Raw genomic sequence first — 24,890 nt, 5'->3', positions numbered from 1 at the left:
TGAGATCGATTCACAAAGTAACAGACTAAATGGCATCAGGTCATTTATTGTCAAATTCTGACCAGGGCCGGAGATTATTAAAAAGAAACCTGTATTAATTAGCTTATCATGGGTTAATTTCCAATCAAGATGCAGTTGCATGTAAATCTGTACTGCCTGGTCTTTAATTTAAGTAATTGTGACAGGCCAACAGATACTAAACCAAAAAATATGCATAGATCATGTAAAGCAGACTGGAATATCATCAACAAACACAAGAAGATATACAAGTCTTGTGAAAGCACAATTACACATCTAATTTTTCTGTATTGCAAGTGTAAAGGAGTCAACATTGCTGGAGAAAGTGTTTAGTGTTTTCCTCTCTTGTCTCTGATCTCTTTCACAGAAAGAAGTTAGATACTGCGACATGAGTATAATTACAGCAATCCTAGGGTATAATAACAAAAAAAAAAAATTAAAACACATTTAATAAAATAAAGACATTCAAGTACAGTAAGATTTTTGCATGAAAATACAAAACTACACAAAAAAAAAAGCATTAAAATCAAATCTCAACAGTTGTCTTGAAGAAGAAAAAAAAAATGCTGAAGTGCTAGGTCGTTTTTCCCGTACATATCATACGAGCACGTCGGTTGCCCAGTGATGGAAGCATTGTTGTATTTGGGGGCTTTTGCCTTTTCATGAGACGAGCTGTAGCCTCTTCTGACTGACTCTCCATGTTGGATCTGTACACTGCAGTATCTCATTCATCCGCTTCCCAAAAGCAGATAAGCCTCGGTGGATTTTGTCCAACTCTCACCGGCATCATTTACTTGACCAAATCAACAGACCTACAAATCCCGAATCAGTTGCTCTTCTGCTCTGTCCCACTGATGTCATCTTTTGTTAAAAAAAAAATGTAAGGAAAAGAAAATGTGAGGCATCCATAATCACCTTTTTCTAAATGTCTCCTTTTAGAATATCCGAGTCACAAGTCTTTTTTTGTTTTACTTTTTAAAGTCACTGTATATTTTTGCCAAAGTGAATCTGTGTTTTAGTTTGGAATTGCTCTTCCACGGCACAACTTAAAGTGTCTTATACGTCCATTACTGCTGAAGCGCAGAACCTCGGAACTTGAGCTCAGTTGTGCTGCAGTGTATTGGACTCTATAGGGGGAGCTGAGTCATACAGAGTGTCTGTGTCATGTGTCGGCTCTCCTGCTAACGTGCAAGGATTTGACAGCGTCCCAGCACCACAGTCACAGAAGAATCTGTAGGCAGAGACGGAGGAGAAAAATTAATTATGTTTGGTCCCCGAAAACAGAGAAGAGAGTACATTATATTGCATTTAATATGCCTTTATACATCTGTGACTAGTAAAAAATTAAACAGTGTAATCAGACCCCAAGCTTCTTATAAGCGAGCATGCACATTATTCTCTTTACCATCAGGCAGACTGACTAGTTTTGTTTCTCTTCATTCAATTCCTCCTACCACTGTCTGTATCTTAGCCAAAATTTGCTTATTTGAATTAATTATCAGTGCACTTAGCAGCAAGCTATTTGTCTCGGAGATGGTATCTCTACATCAGCAAATAAAGATGTGGCAGGTTAAGCCAAGCTTGCATTATAAAATACACTGAAACAGCAGTGATCTGCTGCAGCTTATTGATATCCACCATCATGAGAAACACTGCTGTGTGTGCGCCATGCAGGGAGAAAGAAAGAGCAGCAATTCTTAATTCCTTGTTTTGTGAATGCTGTGTTCTGCTTCTGCACTTTCACTCTGGTCTAAAGTGGGGAGCCTCAAAGGAAGGCACCAACAAGCCAGTCTGTCATCCATTTACATCCAGGGTGTATTTAGTTTGTTCTGTTTACTAGCATGCATCAGTCAGACTTACCTATCGTGTCTGATGAACTCTACATCATGTCCTTGGTGACACTTCTTGATACAATTCACGCAAATGGCGTTGCGGTCTGTTGTGTTACAAGTGTGACACCTATGGAAACCCAAGGTGTGTTTTTTTTAACAATCACAAACAAAAATAGCTGAGGTTATTTTTGAGTGCGAGAGGTGAAAAAAAGTTTACCTGTAAAAATCGTGCATTGGGTAGCTGGTGTAACTTGAAATCTTGTACAGGCACTGACCTCTGCTCACAGCTTTTTCAATGGCATCTTGATTGTTCAATATTTTATTATCTGGAGGAAACGGAAATTTGTATGAAATTTCTGCATTTTTATTCAATAATATTTAAAAATCTTTGCCACTAATAATGTACCTTTCATTGTAACATTGACACCAGACGCAAGAAACAACCCCCCAAAACGATTGTTGAAGATCTGATTGCCCTCTAGAGTCGCCGTGGCATGGTTGGTGATTTCAATACCTAGTTTTACATAAACAAATAAGAATAATCAATTTACAAAGACACAGCGATGTTGAAAGTCCACAATAATTAAATTCAAGCATCTCATCATGAGCTATTAAAGCTAGCGTGCATGCATTACCCACCTGCAGCGAAGCCATCAAATATCCTGTTTTTCCGCAGTACTGGGTGACTGTTGGTGCTAATGAGGACCCCCGCTTGGGCATTTCTGAAAATGTCATTCTCCTCTAGTAAACCTAATAACAGAAAATGGACTTTTAATCTGACAATTCACTAACATACCAAAAGATAGGATTACATTAATTTAGGTCTGAATTTCCTAATATTATAAAGCCAAATTAGATCTACACTACTTTTAACCACTTGAATATTTACTCCACTTCCTTTCTGTAATGAATCGGTTACCTCTTCCTCCGTTGAATATACAGATCCCGCCATCTCTACCGTCGTGGATTTTATTCCTCCGCAGAGTGGGGTTGCTGTCTGTCTTTATCCACACACCTGCCATTGCATTGTCAAAGATCTCATTGTCCTCGATGAAACCTAAGCCTAGAGAACATATACATGGATGTTTTGTTATTGAGGCAATATTGTTTAAACAGTATATTAACTATGGCAATAAAGAGAACAATAAGACAGAAAAATCTCTTCTTCTCACCTGAGTTGTAAACCAAAATGCCGCCATTCTGGCCTCCCCAGATCTTGTTCCGTCTGATCTTAGGATTGCTGCCCGTCCTGGGGAGGGAGGACACAATGGAAAAGTGAGCAGCTGCTTCAATACCACTCTACCAGACCACCCTAACATCAGGACATTGCTCAGGTGAATCTTGCTTATGTTACTTGTTATTATTTGTCATGTTACACAAACCTTATTTGAACTCCAGAGTACATGTGATTGTAGATATCATTGTCTTCAAGCACACCGTGGCCATTGTCATAGAAGTAAACTCCAACCTGTTAAAATGGCAATGAAAATATATTGGCTTTAATTTAGTGATTCATAATGTGCTTGTACATAAATATGGTTTATTCCTTTATCCATCTTCTTTTAATTCACAGGATATCAAGTTGGTCTTAGATGGAACTTTGTGATCTCATGACATCAGAATTATGACCATTATGATCAGATGAACAATATACATCCCTCTAGGTGTACTAACTAGCCTGTGATCTGACCTGCTTCCCGCTGTGTATCCTGTTCCTCCTCAGCACTGGCGTACTGCCCGTTGTAACCCACACTCCTGCCAGTGTGTTGCTGTACACCTCATTCTCCTCAATGACTCCTTGTCCTTTTTCATGCTGCATGGCACAGAAACAAACGGTTTCACCTCATAATAAAAATAAGAAACCTGGAATGAAAAACCCTTAAATATGCAAAACAATATTTTTAGAAATATTTACCACATATATTCCTCCATGTTGGCCATCATGAATCTTGTTGTGCCTGACAATAGGGCAGCTATTTGTCCTGATCTGGATTCCTGCCAAGGCGTTACCATAGATGTCGTTTCCTTCAATGAGGCCTCGGCCATCACCAAAAATATAAACTCCACCTTGGTTACCATTAAAAATGGCATTGCCCCTGTTTTGGACAGAACAAATTTGAGAACCTGAATAATTGGATAGATTTGAATGCTGACCTGATTTGAGCTCAAGACTTTCAGTTCATACTGACCGTATTGTGGGGTCACTGTTGGAAGTGATCCACACGCCTGCAAAGTTATTCGCAAAGATCTTGTTTTCAATGAACTGGCCGCGACCCTTTTCATGCACGTAGATTCCTCCTGTCTGACCATGATGGATCTCACAACGAACCACTGTCGGATTGGCGTATGCCTTCACCTCAAAGCCGGCTATACGGTTCCTATGGATGTTACAGCTCTCAAAGTAACCCTGGAAACAGAGAATGACAAACCTATTATAAGTCCATCAAAGTGGTTTTTAGCTTATATGTATAAGTGCACCATCATCATGTTGTTTTATGTTTTTCACCTAGTTTATCTGCATTAGTGTTATTTGGGTACTACATATTGTACATTTGAATTTCTTCTCATACAATTTAGTGGCTGACAAACATACACAACATAAAACCATCAGTAAAGTGGATCTCACCATGCCGTGGTCAAATGTAAAAACTCCCACGTCTCTGCCGTGGTGGATGTGATTCCGTCTGATGATTGGGTTGCCGTGGTTTTTCACCCAGATCCCAGCCAGAGCGTTGTTTGAAATCTCGTTGTCTTCATAGATTCCCTGAACGACATGAAGAACTGCATTTAAAATAAACCTACTCGTCCCCAGCTGGGCCTGATGCTTTATATAAAACCACAGTTTATCCTTTTTTGCCTTTGTCTTATCAATGGCCAGCTTCTTCTAATGGGAAGTTCTTCCTGAAAAGCTACATCACTGGTTTGAAAACACAGCTTTGGCAAAATTGATCAGAATAAAAGGAGCACTGGTGTAAGGCTCTGAAAACAAATGGCAAATCTAAATAACACAATTATAGTTCTTGATTAAAAATAGCAGCTTTTCCAACCAATCCTGTCAACCTAAACATCTGCAGCAATACAGCAAGAATTCTTTGGTCATTCCAGTTACCTACTTTCTAAGTGACATAAAGGTGAATGTACTCTTTCACTCACAAGATGTATAATATTTTTCTTTTGTTTTTTTCCTGTCAACAGATGTACGTGTAAATCATTTGCTGGTAGGAAACACCAAAGTTAATGTAGCAAGTTAAGTGTTATTGTGCATAAACCAAACAACTATAAATCTCCCTGCCCTGTCAGTTATTTGTATGCAATTATATGCTTTCAATGCTACTCAAGGAGACAGTTTGGCAAGAATGTGTTCATTCATTCTCCAAGGAGACTAATTTGATTCTATTGGTGTGCTTTGCCTCCTGCAGATGACCAGAACCACACAATCAGAAAAACAAGCAAACAAACACTAGAAACTGGGTCTAAGGCCTGAACTCTCGCCTTGCTGAATGACTCACTCATCACAAATACATGTATGATTATTTGGACATGTTTAATACTAACTTTTAGCACTGTAACATTATTCACATGACAGAAAATAGCAACAAACAAAATAATAGGTCAGCTGTAAGTCTGCTGATTAGTTTCCATTTTTCCTTAACCTTATAGATAAAAGACTGATGTCTGTAGACTGGACTTAGACTTGTGATGGTATTCAGAAGATGTGAGACTGCTGGACACGCTCAGCAGAAGCTGACATATGCATTTGAGTTCTATATTTAAATAACATGAAAAACAGGTGTGCATTACCTGTGCATGGTCAGTGATGTAAAGACCAACATTTTCGCAGTCACTGATGTTGCAGTGCTTGATTGTGGGACAAGCACCCTGACCACTGACACACACTGCTGACCCCACTGAAACAAGCACGACAATGATATATTAGTCCACAAATCTACCTGTCAAAACAAGCAACGAAAACAATCTGTGCGCCATCATGGAAAAAAAAAGAAAATAACACTTCATCACAAACACATAAACACAAGACCTCGGTAATTCTCAGCCATTTTATCTTATGAGGAACCAAAAACAACTTTAGTTTCTGCCAAATGCTCCCACTGACCCCTCTGAAGGCCCGAAAAGTCAGATCTAAACAAAATTACCTGTGCACGTGCTGCGTATGATGCAGTGGTCAATGATGGGGCTGCAATTGACTGTAATCTCCAAGCAATGGTGTGCATTGTGGTGCTGGGCGGATTTATCATCAGGATTAAACTGCAGGAGAGAGAACTGTTAATGTTGAATGTGACTGACAACAGTAGCTAAAACAGGACTAACATACATACAACATGGGGAAAAAGGAAACATTTACTGTATATGTGAGGAAAGAAATATCAGAGTCATCTTACCCTAATGGTCATGTATCCAACATAAGCATCTTCTGAGCCTTCCATGAATACAAACGTAGAATCTCTGGTATTCTCAATGATAACTTTCTCTGCTACTTTTCCAGGAGCTGCAAAAAGGCCAGACTGGTTTAATTAGAGACCAGACTAAACAAGGGTGCACTGAAACCGTAACCATGACTACAAACGCACTTACCAGCCCCGATCATTGTGATAGGCGACTCGATGTAGATCCATTCGTCTGTGTAAATACCAGAGTGGACAAATATCAGGCCGTCAAAGTGAGGCTCCTGACCCCCTCCAAGAGCATCTTCAATGGTGTCATAGTACTGGGGGAAGGGAAAAGAAAAAAGTAAGAAAAGAGAACAGGTCAGATGAATGACCGCAACATTAAAGTGGAAGATTTGTTTGTTTGTTTTTTTAAAGTATGTAATAATTACACTTACAAACATGTTATCTCTTCCTTTGTATCTGGCAGGATTACTGTAAAAGTGTTCTGCAAAGCCTGGTTTTACATGTGCGCCTTTATACTGGGGGAAAAAAGGGGAAGAAACACTACTATTATTCATATGTGGAAGAAGTGAACAATTACAAAAGGATTGTGTAATGAAAAATATGGAGGAACAAAGGGAAAAGAGACAATTTTGCTGAAGGGAAAAGAAAATACTTAAGATCAGTGTATTACAGAGAAAATAATTGTAAACACTATTTCCATCTTAAAAAAAACATCCTCTTCTACGCTTTTATTTCAATACTGAATGTCACTTTGTGACTTCAGCTATGTCCACACTGGTAGAATTTACATTAGCAAAAAGGTCACAGAAGAATCAGTCAAAGATTCAACAATGACCTAGTTTCTGTCTCAACACTGCCTTTAAAGTTGCTCAATAATGCACTACTATATAAAAATTGGATTACATGTATAAGAAGGTTCTACCCAAATGGCCCCACCTGATTCCCTTCAATTTTCTGATTAATATTTCAATGATTAAAAAGGTTTTATTGTAAAAGTATTTCTTAAAGCATTTTAGATAATGTGTTTTTCATGGCCTGCTTCATTTAGGACTGAAGCTCTGTAAACATTATTTAGGTCACTTTAGTCTGAAACCAATGCTACTACATTGTATGTCAGTAGTTTCCATACCAACTGCTGAAAACTTTCCTTCCACGGGTTTGGCTGCTCATATTCTTCTGGGTTTATCTGGTAGAATTTCCCTGCCTCGGGGTGCATCATGGGTCGCGTGTATTCAAAAACCTCCATGTACAGCCTCTTCCTGAAATGTGAAGGCATACCAGGAGTTTACATCCTTCGATTTGTCAGAATTCCTTACAATACAGAAGTCATTGTTTGGCAAAAATGTGATGAACACGTTTTTAAAAAAGTCACGTCCACAATATAATTGTTGACACACTGGCCCACTAGCAAAAAGGCTGCAACATTATATGGTGGCTGGGCTCCATTTCATTTGTTATTATTAGTAGTATTAATACAGACTACTGTCCTTCTGCACACTAGTAATGATGAGCCAGCACCCAAGACTCAATGAAGAACCACAGAAACAATTATAAAGTGTATGCATGCATGTGTGTGTATATATATACACATTTATATTTTATTGAGGCATTGAAGACAAACTAATGCAGTGGGTGCTCAAAAAGTGCTTGTTCTGAATAGACTGCAGCTTACAGCATGAGTGGGTTATTGAAGTCATTTGTGGCAGAAGAGAACAGTGTGTCAGCAAAATACATGGCTGGTGCTGGTTGCCAACATTTAGCTGCAATGATTCAACAACACAGGCCGCAAACTGCAATCCAGATTTTTTGGTAAATCGTGTCCACACTTCTGAATCCATCCACTCAAAGGTGAATGGTTCACGTGGCATCATGAAATGAAACGACGCTGTATCGATTAAAAAATAAATTGTTCCAATGACGCGTGGGAGGACAATATTAAGCTAAAGTGCTCATCCCAATGACTTCAAGCTCAACAGTGTATGTACCGCAACAAATCGACTAAGTCTGAATTACATTTGTTCTAAAGAAAAGTAAAGCAGTGACACACACCCACACATCTAATTATTAAAGATGGCTTGCTCACAACATAAAATGAGATTTCTGTTGCTGTTAAATCAACAATAATATCTGGTTTCTGTTGTATTCTTAACATGTAATCAACAATTCAAATTTAGATTAACCACATTAACAAACTCTAATTTAAAGTTAGTAAAGGCTAATGGCTATAGAAAAAGGGTATTTTACCATATTAAAATAACCGTAAAAAAAAAAAAAAAAAAGGGGGGGGGGGGGGGGGGGGGGGGGGCACAATAGGATGTTTTGTCATTTTGTCATGTCTCACCAGAGGATAGGGTCATTGGCCAGCTCACTGAAGCGTTTGCACACACATGCTGCACGGCACAGGTCCTGCTCCAACAGGTATGAGAAGATCTTTAGCACCACCTCATCTGGAAGCTTCTCTTGCAAATATTGCTCTGCTGGAGCTGCTGGGAGAAAGACGATCACTGAATTAGACATGCATGTAATGATTTTCCAATTCCACACAAAGTCAATCCTCAGTTTTTGGGCTATAGTTTAACTCATAGACACAGCATATTCATCTGCATAACAATATTTTTTTTTCATGAAACAAAAGATAATGGGCCATGGCTTTCTCATAATAAAAACAATGTTGAGCTTTTTGCCAGCTTAGAAATTTGATCTTTTTGTCATTTTACTTCTCTGTCAATTGTACACATAAATAATCCATTTTTTAAAAAGGTATCAGCTCAGCTTCTAAGATGATCTGCTCAGTAGCAGTCACCGTTGTTCGGAGACTGTCGATGACCTAGAAGTACGTTTAGTTTTAAACACAGATCATGTAGAACAACAGTATGCACAACATAAAGACATTCTGACAATTGTAAAGGCAGAACCAAATGCCATCTAACAAGGCAAGCATTTATTTGGGATGCTTTGGCTGGAGCAACATTATATAAAAAAAGACACCATACACCACAAATAACAGACTTTATACTTTCCAAATGACAAATTTATGGAGTTGCTTCACAATTTTAGCAAAGACATTTTTAGAGAGATTACTCTAAAACATCTTTATACTATAACACAGTCATTTCCCCCAAAATTGCCAATCATAAGAATAGCTAGGATGGACTGAAGAATAAAACTGTCATGTTAAATCCACCAAAACATGAGTAACTGCCATCGGTTCACTAAAGTTTATACCATAGTTTCTTGTCATATATTATTTTTAAATTAAGCTAGAGATGACATAAGACCCATATAACTATGCCATAACAAGTCTGTGTACCACATAGGCCTCTGGTACTCATAACGTTTCAAACCCCCAAGAAAAGATATAATCATAACATAAAAGATTTAGTAAAAAGAAATATGACACTCTGTATGACATACAACTGCACACTACTACCCAACAAGACAGACTAACAGACTAAATGAGTTATAACTTGTTCTTCTCATTGCTATCTCCAACTGCTTGCACAATTAACCCTCACAAGCTGCAGGGAACAAAATTTTGAACATGCAAGTCAAAAAATGTCTTCTTACTTACCTGGTAAATCTTGACACTTTCCAGAAACTCTGGGACGCTTAGGTCGGTGTCCAAAGTTTTCTGTGGTTGAAGTGGAAGCACCCTGTATTTAAAAAGTCGTAGAAAATATTTAGAAATGTTATGTGCCTCAAAATTAAATTAACATCCTTTAGGCAGTTATCCATCTCCAAAATTCCTAACAGACGTACCTCCATGCTTGGCTTTGTCGGACACACTGTTCTCTTGGGTAGAGACTTTCTTCTAAGTTGGTATGGACTATTCTGGGCTCCAGGACCGGATTCTTCTGCAACCATATCTGCAGGAACGTCCTCATCTGGAAAAGGTGGAAGATAAAACCAATGATTATTTACAGCTCAACATATTAAACCAATACAACAGAAACCTGTGTTGATGTGTTTTCAACAGATTTTTCGGTGTAACATTTTAGTATGCTCATTAGGAAAACTAGTTTAAACTGACTGTCCAAAGAAACCAAAGACCAAAAGAAACCAAAGACCAAAAGAAACCAAAGAACAGCATAATCTTTTTCCTTTTCACTCTGCATGCATTTAATTAACCTATGTGGTGTAGCTTTCTCTGCTTTAAACCCCTGAAGCATGTGTCTTTATCTGTAAATACAGACATTAATTTGCATGCATGTGTTGAACATTTGGTTGAACAACAGGCATGACTTCACAACTTTAATTCATTGTTTAAAAAAAGAACAACAGCACAGATTCAGCTTCCTTTACAGCATTTACCTCACAGGACAAAAGCCAGTAAAAAAGGTTGTTTGACTATTACCTGGTGTGTGAAGAACAAGGTGATTACAAATCCTATCAACAGGAGATTCAAATAATTGGAAAATTGAACTAATCAGAATATGAACCCTCAGCTAAACGAGACACACAGTATGTTTATAAGCCTATTCACCAAGGTATGATGAGTTGATAGCTACCCCAAATCACTGCTTGTTGCTCTGGTTTCAAGGATAACTCTCACTGGCTACTAGGCCTGTAACCACTACAAACAGTCTGTTAGACCCTGCAGCAGAAAAAGCATGCTCTCATATAAAGCTGCAAAACTGACAAAAAGCATAGGTTCTGCTGACTCGTTTAACTAAAACATAACAGACACTATCATGTGGAATAGGCAAAGCGGCTGTTGGGTATCTGTTATCTACTATGCCTTGCCCAATTCATCTACTGCCATGAAATCACAACTGAGCTACACTGCAATTGTGGCCATGAATAAATTAACTGAGAAATAGAGATGAAGTCAAGTAATCTAATAAGTTATTTTTATTAAGATGAACATGACGGTTTAGTTTATGATGCTCTATTTTGTAAACATTAACACATCCAGCACATCTTAGGTTAACTGCCAATTGATGCTGTGAGCTCAAACATCACAATATGAGATTAGTCCAACTGTAAATCAGATTAAAAAACAAACCATTAATGTGGCTTATTGGTGTCCCTCAAGACCGACCGGGTCTTTACTATAGCTCTTTCAGGCATAGCAATTGTGATTAAATAGCATCCTTTGCAAGGAAATGTTTATTTTGGAAAAAAAAAAATCGCTGGTGTTACACCGTCTGTTAGACAGTGCTACTGTAACAACTAAAACATAATGTGACTAGGCCAAATAAACGAAATAGTATTAACTACTAACCTATCTCGCAATGCCATGTTACTGTTATAATGGACATGAAGTTTTTAGAACGACAGGACGCAGACAGCTAGCCAAACAGGCTAATAATAACAGCTAAACTAGCACAGGCTAGGTTAAATTAGCATGCTACGACAACTGGCAAAACCACTTTATGTCTCCTCCCCTGCGTTTGTTACCCATAGAACCAGCAAACCGATGTTTATCACATGTCATTTTCTATATTAATCGAATCTCACATAACACAAAACACAGCTAAACACCAGCGCGAGGTGAGAAAAGCAAAAGAAAGGCCGACTCGGAGAAAAAAAAATCTAGCAAAACAAAGCGCGGCCTGAATGCTAACTACTAACACAAAAGCATCGGTGTTTCCTGGCTGCATAGCGACCCTTGGTGATCGCTCTTACATTCACAGCAACCAACTTTACCTTAATGTGCGCGCATATAAACAACAAACAAACGACAGGCCTAACTGCCCAAAAAACAAAACACGCAATTCAACCTCAAAACCTGCTATAATTCACTCCAGTAATGCTAACACTCGCTGAGCTAGCGTTACCTCTTTCCTGGTGGTTCCTCTCCGGCTGCACCGGGCGCGGCCTCGATACTCGCCTAGGTCTTCTGCTAACGTTACTTGCTCTGACGGAGTTCATTTGGGGTGTTGGTAATCTTGAGGAAATATCGAAGCCTTCACAGCAGAAGAGGCAACGCCGAGGACACCGTCTATGTCTTTTTCGTCAGCATTGCACAATCTGCCATCTTTAGCCGAGGCTTCCGAGAAACGTATCGCGGTGTGTTAACTCCCGTTTCCCCGCACTGGTATTACGTCTAGCCCCGTTCTACTGTAGCAGGAGGAGCCATAACAGACGGGTACAGTCCGTCAGGCCTCAGTCACATCACATGGGAGGACCTCTCGCCATCACGTCGCCTTCCTCGTTCAAGGCGGTCTATTTAACAGTGTTACTTTAGCCCTTTAGAGCCCAGCCTTTGGAGCGTCTATCATGTGAGAGTCTGTTGTGAGAAACAGCCAACCTCTTGATGTGGGTAGTGTAGTTAAAGTCTACATTTGCGACATATTGTACTAAATACAATAATTAATTTCACTCGCATGTGCTGTACCAATGTACCTGCACATGTGATGTGACAATAAAATTGATTTGATTTGATTTTGATTTGATTTGAATTACAAGTATCATTTACTCAAAATAAGATAAGATAAGATAAGATAAGATAAGATAACCTTTATTAGTCCCACACGTGGGAAATTTGTTTTGTCACAGCAGGAAGTGGACAGTGCAAAAGTTATGACGCAAAAATTAGAATACAATAAGAATAAATACAGTACACAGCTGTACAGAATAGAATAAAATAATATACTATATACAATACCCAATAAGGCAGATCATAGCACTGGTTATATTATGATAGAGTTGACCACCTGACATAGACTACATAAAAGGCAACGAATATAATTGCTCAAGTAAGAAGATAATTTCTGCACGTGGATTAATAAAGCCTCTCATCATTATTATTTATTTACCTCATGAATAAACTGAGCTTAACATTAAAAGCACAAACTCCTGCAGGGATTCAGATTGTAAACATCGGTAGCCCACATCTTTTGAACCGGTCCTGAAACCAGTGTTCCTCAGCTTATCAACATCTGTTGATTTTTATTTGTAAACTAAATAATGAAAGTTGGACTTCTGCTAATGAGGTCTTCTGTAAACAAAGGAGAGGACAAAGTGAAGCCTTTACAGAGTGTTTGTTGAGTTTACCAGGATTAATAAATCTTGTTACCTCAGAAGTCAGTTACTCACTTGTCAGATAAACCTTTCACACTTTGTGTAATCCATATTTTATTTTATTGTAACAGGAAGCTTGACTTACACTTTATAATTGGTCTGAGGAAAGACTAGGTTAAATAAGACAATAGTAGCCTTTAGCAGCAACATAATCTATGTTGTATAATAGTAATACAGAATCAGAACTATGGACATTTTTTTCTACATTTGAAGTTTTGCATGTTTTGCCACTGCAGGTACAAATAAACTGACATACCATGCCAAATTAAAACCTGGCTATTTGTCTGTTGGTGGTGCTATTCAGCAATACCAGAGGGCTGCTATGACTTGTGTTTAAAAAATATGTGTTTAAATGTGTCACGTTTGCAACACATTTGGACGACAAAACACAAACGTTTCCTATTAATAAATGTATACATAAAATAAACAATGCAAAATACAACCTTGTATTCGCTTGTATGACAAAGGTAAAAGTTTTTCAGATTAGGCTCCTAATTCTTTTCCGTTGTGAAGTGTTTGATCTCATATTGTCAAGGTCAAAAAACAACTTTCTCAATGATTGAGTCTTATGGTGTATTTAGAAGAATCTCCAGATTTCAGTCAAGGGCATGTTCACAGGTTCAGTCAGTGATTAATTTTACATTTACACTTTTTTTGTGCTGTACAAATTGCTAAAGATCACGTTTTTGTCTTCAGATAAACTAAATTGACTCATTAACATACAGAAAATTTTTCATTTTGTGTGTGTGTCCAAGAAATCTTTGTCATATGCATAGCTCACTGGCAAAACAATTATTATCAATAATCATTAAATTATTATTATTGTTCTGCAGTTACATAGTGAAATATGAAAAAGTGCAATTACATCACAATTACATAAATGCATGGGATTCAGATTTAGAAGGGATTAACGTAACTGATCTAAACACTATTACATTTTCTAAGTACAGTATACATTATAGTGAATAAATATTTTAATGTGCGCTCATTAGAGGAGCAATCCATAATTTTTCAACATCAATTTTCTCACCAACGGTCATATTAACAAAGCAACAATCATTTTTGATTTGATTCAGTGGTTTTAAAATATGGGTTTCTGCTGGGATTTGTGTAATTTGATTCATATCAAGTAAGGCTGCAACATGCTCCTTTAAGTCATTCAGTCTTTCACATGCTATTCTTAAAGAGTGTTTTATGTTTGCTAGTACAGGACTTGGTTTGATGCTGATCCCCAGAGAAGGGCTTCATATTTGTAGCAATACGAAGAGAAAATAAAATGTTTTTATTCAAAATAAAGGTTTCCTTTTCTCTGTTATTGAGCCTGTCAGTTGTGCAGCTTAGCGCAGCTCCTCTCAGCTGTGTTACGTGTGGACCTTTTAAATGTTTGTTGAACTGTAATACTGGACTTCCCTGGCCTGAAAATCCACTATCACGCTCAAACGTCATGTTTTTGGTGAATAAACTAAAACCTTTGAAGAACCTTTTTTATTTTCAAATGTGCAGTATCTCATTAATGTCTCCTCTGACACAACATTTGTCAGAGGAGACATAACACAGTTGACAAAGCAATGGATTGAATGTTTTTTTCCATTTAAATCGCTCAAAAATCAAAGTGTAAGATTTGCAATTAATGGATTTTGCACTCTGCTCCTTTTTTATCTTTCACCTTTTAGTTGACATAAAATCTGCCTCTAATTAAAATGTAAAATGAAATGTAAATTTGGCAGACAGTTTGAAGACACAAAAACAATACATGTGTTTATCTAGCACATTCATTTAAGATCTCTAAAAATTAACCCCAGGCTGTACATGAAGCTGTCAAAATGCAGGTGTCCACATGGTGCTTAGCCATGGTTGGCTAGAGTAGCTATAGAGTGGCTGCGCTTTGCTACCTGAGGGTCAGTGAGTCATGAATTGCGAGACCATCTGTCCAAAAAGCTGTAGTGAATTATGATCCTATACCCACAGGAAAATCCAGCAAGAAGCCTTGAAACACAGGAATCAGGGATTATGGAATTGCTAAACTCTGAATCCTATAGTTCTAACATTTACGAGAGATGGTGACATGTGTGGTTGCCCAAATGCGTAGTATAAGATTATGGATAGAGGAGAATAATCTTAATTTACTGATAGCTGTCTAAAATCCAGAGTTATAGGTTGTACATGTGAAATCTTATGATATGACAGAATGCATTCTGTGAATGAAGGTGGAGTTTGCTCTTTTTAATTTCTGTTGTTTTTTCATATAGATTTTTTTTTTAAATTCAGTTTAGTATCAGTTAAGAAAGTTAATATTTAGAAAAATCAGTACATGTATTTTTGAAAGCAGTTGACTCTCCTTCTGTTGTAGACATCAGGAGTCTAAATAAACACGTTCATCAATGCCTCATCAGGCAGACTGTAATACAATTTTTACCAAACTAACAGATACTAGAACTGAGGCTTTTTATTTTCTATTTTAATTCTATTTTCACAAAATATTTTATAGGTTCGTTTTGTTTTTCTGTTTTTTTTCTCTTCCAAAAGTTTATATATTATACGTTAACTAAAATGTTTTTTAAATTTTGATTTTAGTTAACTATCATAACCTTGGTTGTGAGTGTAGCGAACGAACTTGCACAGTAGCTCGATTGTCCACTAGATGTCTCATTTTCTCTACCTTTGAGAATTCACTATTTAGCCTCACAGGAAGCCTCCATGGTCCGCTTACTTTTTGTCTCCATTTTTTGTCACTGCTTTGCTTGTTAACATTTTTTTTCTTCTTCTTTTTCCACAAACTTCCCAGGTGTTTGTGAAAATGTGTATATATATTTACTTTTCAGGCACTTTACCTCAGAGCACTACCATGCCTACGGTGTTGTTTGTGTCATATAGAAGAATTGTGTTCTCTGATAGTCTTTTCACACTGCTCAATGGGTTGATTATGTAAACATTTGCTTGTAGGATGTCAATATGTGCCTGAGGTGACAACATTCTAATTAGCATATTTTTTCTGCTGTTCTAAATGAATACCTCTCCACTGATTAATCAACTACCTACAGAAAATGAGTCACACTGAGCTGCAAAACTGGGTCTGCCCTACAACTGGAGGTGGCAGCATCCTCAGAATGCCTGCATTTACAGTATCTGTATTTCTTGTTTGTGCATCTGTCTGGTTTCGTGTTGACTTAGCACCAGGACCACTTGTGAAGGCTTGCTGCTGTGCTCTCTGACTTCTCTGCATGTTTATCATCTGTCTGATGAGTTTACTGGTGATCGACCGCATGAACGGAGTCTCTCTGAGATTCTTGTTTTTTGAACATTGGAACTGTTGTGCCATTTACTGAAAGTTCTTACTGTGGTAAAAAAAAAAAAATTGTGTAATTTATTGATAAATCTGCAGCTATCTGCAACTTGAAGGCTTAGTTAAGTTGATTAGTTTGTCTGAAAGGACAAACTGTTTACCTGTGTGTTCACTATGCAGTTGCTGTTGTTTTCTGTTGATACAATGCTTGGACTCTGTGTTGCTATGGCCAGAAGGAACATTTTTCTCTCTGTCTTACATAATCTTCATTTAGTGCATTTTTGTACTTCCATTTTTCATACGGGATCAGCAGTCCTTTAAGAAAATGTAGACAAAAAGATGACTTCACCTAAGCCGGAGTCATGGATAGCCTAACTATCAAGATTTTGGTTCTTCTTTGACACTAATCTGCTGGAGATAGGACAGTGAGGCACATGTGTTGGCTTGGTAACCAATCTAGTATCCAGTGGCAACAGAGGTCTATTGAATGCTGGGCAGCTCTACATTAGCTGGTGTGCCCACCACTCTCCTGTGTCACCAAGTTGTGGAGGCATATTCATATAGGGCCCTGCAGCGAAGGTAGGTTAGTGCAATGTTCACCTCGTGGGCCAACGTTGTGTGCATGTGTGATCAGATATAGGTCCTCCCTGTGCTGGTTTTACAAATGCTCTTTTTGTTGAACAACTTAACCAGCCTGCAGGTGGTAGCACTCTCTCTGTCTCACTATGTAATTTTCTCAATAAGGTGCACTTGCTTAGTCTATGTTTAAGTCCTTGTTTCAAATAACCTCTCTTCTTCACATCACAGCCTCTCTTGAAAACACGCCGAACATGTTGTCTTGATTCTCACTCCACGTCTGAAGGCATCTGCAGGCGCAGAGGCAGACACAACAGGATAAGCGTCTTTGTCTCAGACTCCTGTCTGTCAGAGATCCCCACCCACCCCTCACACACCTCCCTTTCCCCCCCAGCCTCCCATCTATTTGGGCGGCTGTTACAGAGAGGGCAGATGGCTCATTACCATAAATAGGACAGAGAGAGAGAGTGAGCAAGGGGGCCGTGCACACCAACTAACAGGACCACGCCGCCCAAAACTAAGGAAATGGAAGCCCGTTGCTAGGAGAGAGGAAAAACAGCTTTATGGCAACACAAAGCTGATTCCCCCATCCGACCTCATCCTGCACGCACCCCCCCGCCCCCTCCTCCCTGCTCTGGGGACCGAGCCTTCTATCTGCTGGTTGGGGACAGATGGTCGATGGGCCCCACCGTCTCTACAGCTGGACACAGGCTACGCTGACACAGTCAGACCTGGCATGACTGAATCACACCTCGTCCCGTCCAACCTATGAGAATCAGGAGCGGAAAGAGCTAAAGCCCGGGCCGTCAGCTAAGAATAGATCCACACTTGTTGCCCACAGGAAACGTGACTGCACAATAGATGGTAACATATTAGATTTGTAGTTTTGTAATTTTTTTTGTTGTTTTGGGGGTTTTTTTCAATGAAGCTCATTCATTGTAGCAATTCACTTGCCGTTTTGTGCTTATCTGCTTCCTGTTTTTTAATTTTTTTTAATTTGACTTTTTAACCACTGAACAAAAAGTATGTAAAGCACTTACAAAATGATTTGTTAACACTCAGTTCCAGCTGCAAGTCCTTACTCCATCCCAGACTTTTATAACTCGTCTGCTCTCTCTAAGTCTAACAGGTTAAGAGTCATCCAACCCAATGTCTTGTAGAAGAGCAGTCCTCTCTTTCCAGTTCATCAATATTATCCTTTCTGAAAGGTGTCCCACCATGAAAGGATGGTGTGCAGGAAATGAAAATACTGCTTCACACTTCTAGTGGAGCATAGGGAGAAGTGGTAAAACTGACATTTTCTTTCATTTCATTCCCAACCACTCACACAACCATTTATACACTGGTCAGTAAAAGCTGAAGTCTGATGGGAAATATATATATTGAATTACCTAAGCCTATATCTTACAAATCTACAGGGCCTGCTTGGCAAAAGTCTTCCCTTCTTTTCTGTACTAGTTAGAAGTACTCAAATCCCATTCTGGGCAAACCCTTTGGTGCTGAGTGGAGGTCAAGCTAATGATGTATGAACTAGGTTTTAATAAGGCATTGGTTGTGTTCTAAGGAACGGGCAAGTTAATCCATTCATCCTTACTATACCTGTTCACCCTGTGAGGGGGCTGGAGCTTATGCCAGCCAACACTGGGGAATAGCGCGGCTAAAGTCTGAACAGCCAGTCAGTAACAGAGCTGACACAGAATCATCGATGCACAATATGAACTTATATATATAAAGGCTGAGGAGGGTGGGGTGAGAGAAGACATTTCCTCTGGGGAGTATCTCAGCAAAGACACCACCTCTGAAACAATAACACATCTGTTCTCACAAGACCTTTGATTGAAAGGGCAAGTGCAGCTGGCTGTCTTGCAAACAGGGAAGAGGAGAAACTGACAAGAGTCTAATTTGAACAAATAAAATAATTTCATATAACACTTGAATATTGAATAGAAATGTTGTTTCACTAATATTTGACTTGAAATCGCAGGGTGATACTTGAATCTGCTACAATTAATGTTATTTCATTAGATGTGAGCCATTTTGCACATCGTCCACGGGGAATTGGGGAAGGATGCTTGACATCCTCCTTCTCGGAAAAGAAGGAGGATGGGGAAAAGAGGGAGAAAAGCACAACTATCCAGATTGCACGAAGGAAAGCGTGGCAGCAGCATGACAAGTAAGCAGAACAGAGGCGGTCCTGCATCACCTAGCCATCCGCCCTGGTTGCATAGGAACACGAGGGCCATGCCTAGCCTCCAGACACGCTCCTTTCCTCTCTCCTCTGCCACGCTTCATTACCCAGTGCTCAGCCAGGCACAGAGAGCCACTGCACCACTTTCTCTGCACTACAGCCGTGCGCCCGCTCGCAGCCTCCCAACCAGGCTTACCCAAAGACCAGGCGGGGTATATGCTGCACCTCAGGCATCAGGTCACACTCTCTCTTAATGTATACTGCAGAGGCAAGAGTGGAAGGACACAATCAGTGGCTTCCAACCTTCTTTTCAGTCGACAGATAAACTCAAATATTCAAAATGTGCTCGTCTGAACTGGTTTCAAACACTTTATAAAAGTGGATGTGATAGTGCATGTCAGTGGTTAAGTCAATTTGGCCACATTTGTTGTTTATTTGTACTGCTGGCAAAATGTTCATCTCTTCATCATATATGAGGTTTACATTTAGTTGTTTTTTTCTGTCTATCACTTTCTATGTCAGATTTGTACATCATGTAGGTCCAAACCATGACAGAGCCTCCACCATGCTTCATAGATGGCTTTAAACACCCACTGTTGTACATTCTCTACATATTGACAACAATGTGAATCAAAACTTACAAATTTGGATTCTAAATAAGACCTGTTGACACAGATTTTTAGTCCAGTTCTTGTGTAACTTGCTATTCCTCCTTTCCCTGAATTACTGTCATGCTGACACATTCAAAGCTTTGGACTTCTTTGTATAACTGAAAAAGCTTCAGAAAGCCTGGAAGACTTTACAAATTATAAGTAAGTCTGGCTCCTTGGGAACAAAATATAAAGAAATGAGGGGATCGCTCGACACTTTTGCCCAGACTTTTGATCCATTTATTTAAGCTATAGAGCTATGTTACTGTAGCATATGTTAGCTTGCAGCTTGTAGCGTACCAGCTCTCTTGAGAACTGGAAGTGTAAAATCTATTTAGACCCAAAGGTGGTTTCATAGAAGTTCAGACTTCATATTTATTGTTGTTTTGTTTTATTGGGTAAGTTTTGAAACTGAGTGTGAACACAAATGTGATTTTTAACAGGGTCTGATTCATGTTGCTAAGCAGCAGGTGGAATTGCTTCTTGTAGCTTGTATACATGAGAAAACACAACACACACTGCTGGAAGGACATGAGTGATCCCTCATACGTGTCATAGCCCACTATGGAGCTGGCAGTGCCAGACAGCACTGCTGGGCACAAGACCACTATTGTCCCACAAGATAAAGTGCACTTGTGACCAAAGCAAGGCGGGGAGGACCAGATGCAGTGAAAAGATAAGGGAGTGTCAAACAACAACGCTTTTTGTGTTGTGCCGTTGTTTACGGTAGCTGAATGTTTTTACAGACGTCACAAGTCCATTTTAAACTGTTGGTAGGACACGACATGTCAGGAGTGGGCCGTCTTCCCTTTATCCTCCTCTTGCTTCACAGTTAATTGACTACAAGTGTTCATTTGCCTTCGAGGAGCAGTCATTAGGGCTGAATAACAAAATTTAGCTCCGCAATAGAGCAGCCAGAGATCAATGGGTTAATTTAATTGCCCTCGCATGTGGTGTATTGTAGCAGGGCAATTTGCAGAGCTTTATAAGGGAGTCATGCCGTTTTACTGTGCTTAAAAGTGCAAAGAGATAGCAAGGAGGCAATGAAATAAGGGAAAGACCAAAGTTCAGTACTGTGTGTTTGGTGACAACTAAGCTGCCAGTTATATACAAATGATATTGTCACAGTCAAGCTCGAGAAAGAGCTGTCACTCTATCCCGTGTAATGACTTACAAATGACTGATTGTCTGCCTAAAGCTATAATCATGTGATGGATAACTGAAACAGAAGAATGCAATCGCTTTATATTAGAGTGACAAATTTAAACTACTGACTTTACTGACAATCTGTTTTGACTTGTATTACTTTGAAACTACTACAATTTCTTTTAAAAAAAAAGAAAAAAGCCTAGCTCTCATCACAAACTCCCTGAGCTCCCCCGAATTTTAAAAAAAAGTTGTCATGGCAAAATCACCGCCAGTCTTTATAGAGTGCACACATGGCTTTATCTGACCATCGTTTCACCAACTGTAACAATGTGCTACCATTGTTTCGTGCAAGATTGGAGCGACATTGTAAGCAAGCCATTAGTTCCCAACCCAATTATAATGTATAGGATGTTTATCAGATTTTGTGGGTGTGGTTGATTCTTTAAGCAACCATTTCAGACGAGCAGAGAGACTTTTTGCTGAAATTATGTGCATACGTTTAGGAGTCTGTTTTATAAGGGGTGGGGGGTAGTGAAGGAGGACATGCAGAGGTTTGGTGTGACAGGGGTAGGGTGGGATGGAGGCAGATGATCCACTGTAACAAACCCTAGAATTGTGTATGTATGATCCTGATTAGAAGTTGAGAGACTTGCCTTTATTACAAATACACAACACTATGTTTACTAAGGATAGATTGTTAAAATCAACAAGTAAAACAAGTTATAATCATTTAATCAGGAGCTATCTACACTGACGTGTCTCACTAAAGACCTGAATCTATTTTTTTTTTCATTAAGCTGTTATAAAATTTCATCTACTGTCCTTTGTTCATGCTGGCATGCTTAATCCTCCACTGGAACAAATTTAGGACATTTGTGACTGTCCATACAAGCATTTGCCCAGTCTTACCTGAACAAATAGACTGATTCAATACAGTATTACAGCATATGTGTTTGACTGTTGAAACGATCATTCCTCTGCCCCGCGTGTTGAATTTTATTGCCTTGTGCATTAAAAGAGGCACTTATCAGCTGACAGATAACGGACAATCAGCACACTGTTGACACAATTCATAAGACCCGGTTAGGAGAAAGGATTGTCAAACAAAGGCTTGTGTAGGCAAACACACTCTTCAGTTGAGGATAACTGCAGGCAATAGCTGCGAGAACCCCTAGGGAAACAAACCTGAAGAACAAAGAAAGTGTTGCATTTGGAACAAGTTGACCGCGTCTGATTGCTCTGCTGACAGTCAGAAGCCGTCTGCAAATTAAATTTACACAATTTGAGCTGCAAACACTTAAATTTAATCACTGAATATTTATTGAGTGATGCTAAAAGATTTAAAAAAACAACAACACTATCTGTGGTGCTTGCTTTGTGCAGTCTACTTCATTAAGACTGGTTGGCTCCATTTAGAGCAATGAGGTCTGGACTGATAGGATTTCTGCTGCGTGGTCCCACACCGCTGCTGGCCTCTGGGGCTTCACAGACGGTTGCAGTTCCCTTCTTGTCCTGGAAAGTATGCAAATACTACCTGTTTAACCGGTTACCACTTTGACCATACTTATCTAGGGAAATTAAATGCTGCCACGCCTCTGCGCATGTGTGTACACATGCATCTGCACGTCTCATTCGCTTTAATGTGCATCATAATTCTCTTGATGACCCTTTCACTTCACATTTCAAACGAGGTCCAAACTAATTAGCAAAGGGAGCTGGGTGTCTGTTAGTGTAGCTTTAAATCCTCTAAAAAGAGCAGGAACAGAGACTTTACATTGTTCACTCTGCAATGTGCTCAGCTGTCCAAGGCACAATCTACCAAATTGCACATAATGGTGCATATTCTGGAAATACCACAGTCCCTTATGTCACAAAGAAACCCAGAATCCTTTTTTTTTTTACATTAAATGGCAGCATCTATTCTGAAAATGTACGTGAGGACACACTGCTGATAGAAAAAAAAAAGGAACAACACAGAAACCTGAATACTTTGAATGCATATGCAAACTTTATTATTTTTATAGGACAGCGAGACAAGCGCTGAAAAGGAGGGATTATTGCAAATCGAGATGACATTCGTAACAGGGAAGCAGTTTCTTCTGGAATGTGATTTCTCCTCACAGTTTACACCTCGTTTCTGGCTGTGTGCTAAAGTGTCAGCATCTGTGTTCCCACTCCAGAAACCAACACTAGGTGTAATGAGAAAAAAAAAAAAGGAAACAGGGAGAAAACAACAAAGGCAGGACGGCAGATTGAATGAAGAGCGGCATACAAACAAAGGTTGTCACTAATAGAGTTTTATGAGCTCCAGACCTGCTGAAATGGAGTGTTGTGCGTGTGCAGCAGCTCTTATCGGCTCGCTGGCAGTAGGGCAGGGGAGGGTGAGAGCTTCCACACTTGCGATCCCTAAAAATGGTGTGATTCATTTTCCGCATGAGAAGGTCTCACAGGGGCGGCATCAGACCAGCCAGTCCACACAGATTTATGGACCATTAAAGCAGCAGGCCTCCTGACCACTATGCCACTATGGGGCTGGCTGCTAAGACACACTGCACCCTCATTCATGCTTGGCCACCACTCTTCATCACAGGCTGCTTCCTCATTGTTCATCCCTTCATCAGCACCACTTTTACTGCCTCACATGAACTCCTCTCATAGTCTGTAATCCTGCTGTTCCTTTTGATGCAAAATGAATTGTTTACTGTCACCATTCTCACCTGCTCTTACCACCGTTTTCCCAATTCTTTCTCCCACTTTTGCGCGTTATTCTTTCCTTTCACAAAAAGGATAATTCCTTGAGTCGCTTGTTATATAGTCCAGAAAATGGTCCAGTACAGTTATGGAAATCTCTGACGGTGGTCCGGGCTAGCGTGTTGTTTTAGTCTAACAGTTATACAATCAGATTAGCACCATTGCAGGCACACAGACTAATGGGTCTGTATTTTCAAGGCATCCTCAATCAGCTGTTTCCGTGGTGATTAATGCATCTTGTTCTCGTCTCTCTCATTTGCTAGCTTTGCAACTTCATCATCCCTAGGAGTCGTACTGGAAGGGAAAAAAAATGGGGCAGAGTCTATGCTGCTCACCGGCCCTAAGAATAGCTCAGTGCGCAAGAAAACAAAGCCACAGTAACCTGAGCAGAAACTCCAAAGCATGAATGAATGAATGAATAAATATAATCACATTCAGATAAATCACTTCACCTTTGTTGTTGCTGGATGAATGAAATTTTTGCATTAAATGCTGTTCTCCAGCTTTTGTGTGTGTGTGTGTGTGTGTGTGTGTGTGTGTGTGTGTGTGTGTGTGTGTGTGTGTGTGTGTGTGTGTGTGCATACATATATATATATATGTGTGTGTGTGTGTGTGTGTGTGTGTGTGTGTGTGTGTGTGTGTGTGTGTGTGTGCCATATATTAACGACACACTGAAAAACATTAAGACTCACATTACTGTCAGACAAGTATTCATTTTGACACAAAAACACTGTTACGCCACCACCAAGCCTGTTTGTCCAGTTTAAAGAAGAGGAAGAAAAGAGAGTGCAAGCTACTTTCGGTTGCTCCCTTATTCAGAAGGGGTTTCCACAGCAGGTAGCTCTGCATGTTTGATTTGGCAGATATTTTTTTAAAACAATTGATTTGCCTTTCCTGTTGCAACCTGAAAGGGATCTGTGGTCTCCTCCGGGATCAAACAAGTGATCTTGTGCTTGTTAGGTGAAAGCAGTGCATACTGACAGCTCTCCTGCATGGCAGGTTGGC

General features: G+C 39.4%; 1 protein-coding gene across 2 annotated transcripts; it reads right to left on the bottom strand.

The window, feature by feature from the left end:
- Nucleotides 1–889: 889 nt before the first annotated feature.
- Nucleotides 890–12,425, bottom strand: fbxo11a (F-box protein 11a). Of its 2 annotated transcripts, none has more exons than XM_024804635.2 (22): nt 12,043–12,425; nt 10,022–10,146; nt 9,834–9,915; nt 8,604–8,748; nt 7,392–7,521; nt 6,694–6,777; nt 6,444–6,576; nt 6,251–6,357; nt 6,005–6,116; nt 5,652–5,758; nt 4,477–4,614; nt 4,040–4,257; nt 3,766–3,946; nt 3,541–3,663; nt 3,233–3,318; nt 3,023–3,099; nt 2,770–2,913; nt 2,490–2,600; nt 2,257–2,364; nt 2,068–2,176; nt 1,879–1,977; nt 890–1,249 (listed from the first exon to the last, which is right to left on the bottom strand). In XM_024804635.2, exons 1-22 carry the CDS (start codon nt 12,134–12,136, stop codon nt 1,120–1,122), a joined length of 2,643 nt encoding a protein of 880 aa, XP_024660403.1. In that variant the 5' UTR covers nt 12,137–12,425; the 3' UTR covers nt 890–1,119. The 2 variants fall into 2 exon arrangements, with proteins under 2 accessions (XP_024660403.1, XP_024660404.1); XM_024804636.2 differs by having other exon boundaries at nt 8,604–8,745.
- Nucleotides 12,426–24,890: the final 12,465 nt, after the last annotated feature.

The sequence above is a fragment of the Maylandia zebra genome, linkage group LG13 (genome assembly GCF_041146795.1).
Source record: "Maylandia zebra isolate NMK-2024a linkage group LG13, Mzebra_GT3a, whole genome shotgun sequence".
In the NCBI taxonomy this organism is placed as follows: domain Eukaryota; kingdom Metazoa; phylum Chordata; class Actinopteri; order Cichliformes; family Cichlidae; genus Maylandia; species Maylandia zebra.
The sequence above is the reverse complement of the archived record's forward strand: the minus strand, read 5'-3'. Positions and strand labels throughout refer to the sequence as shown.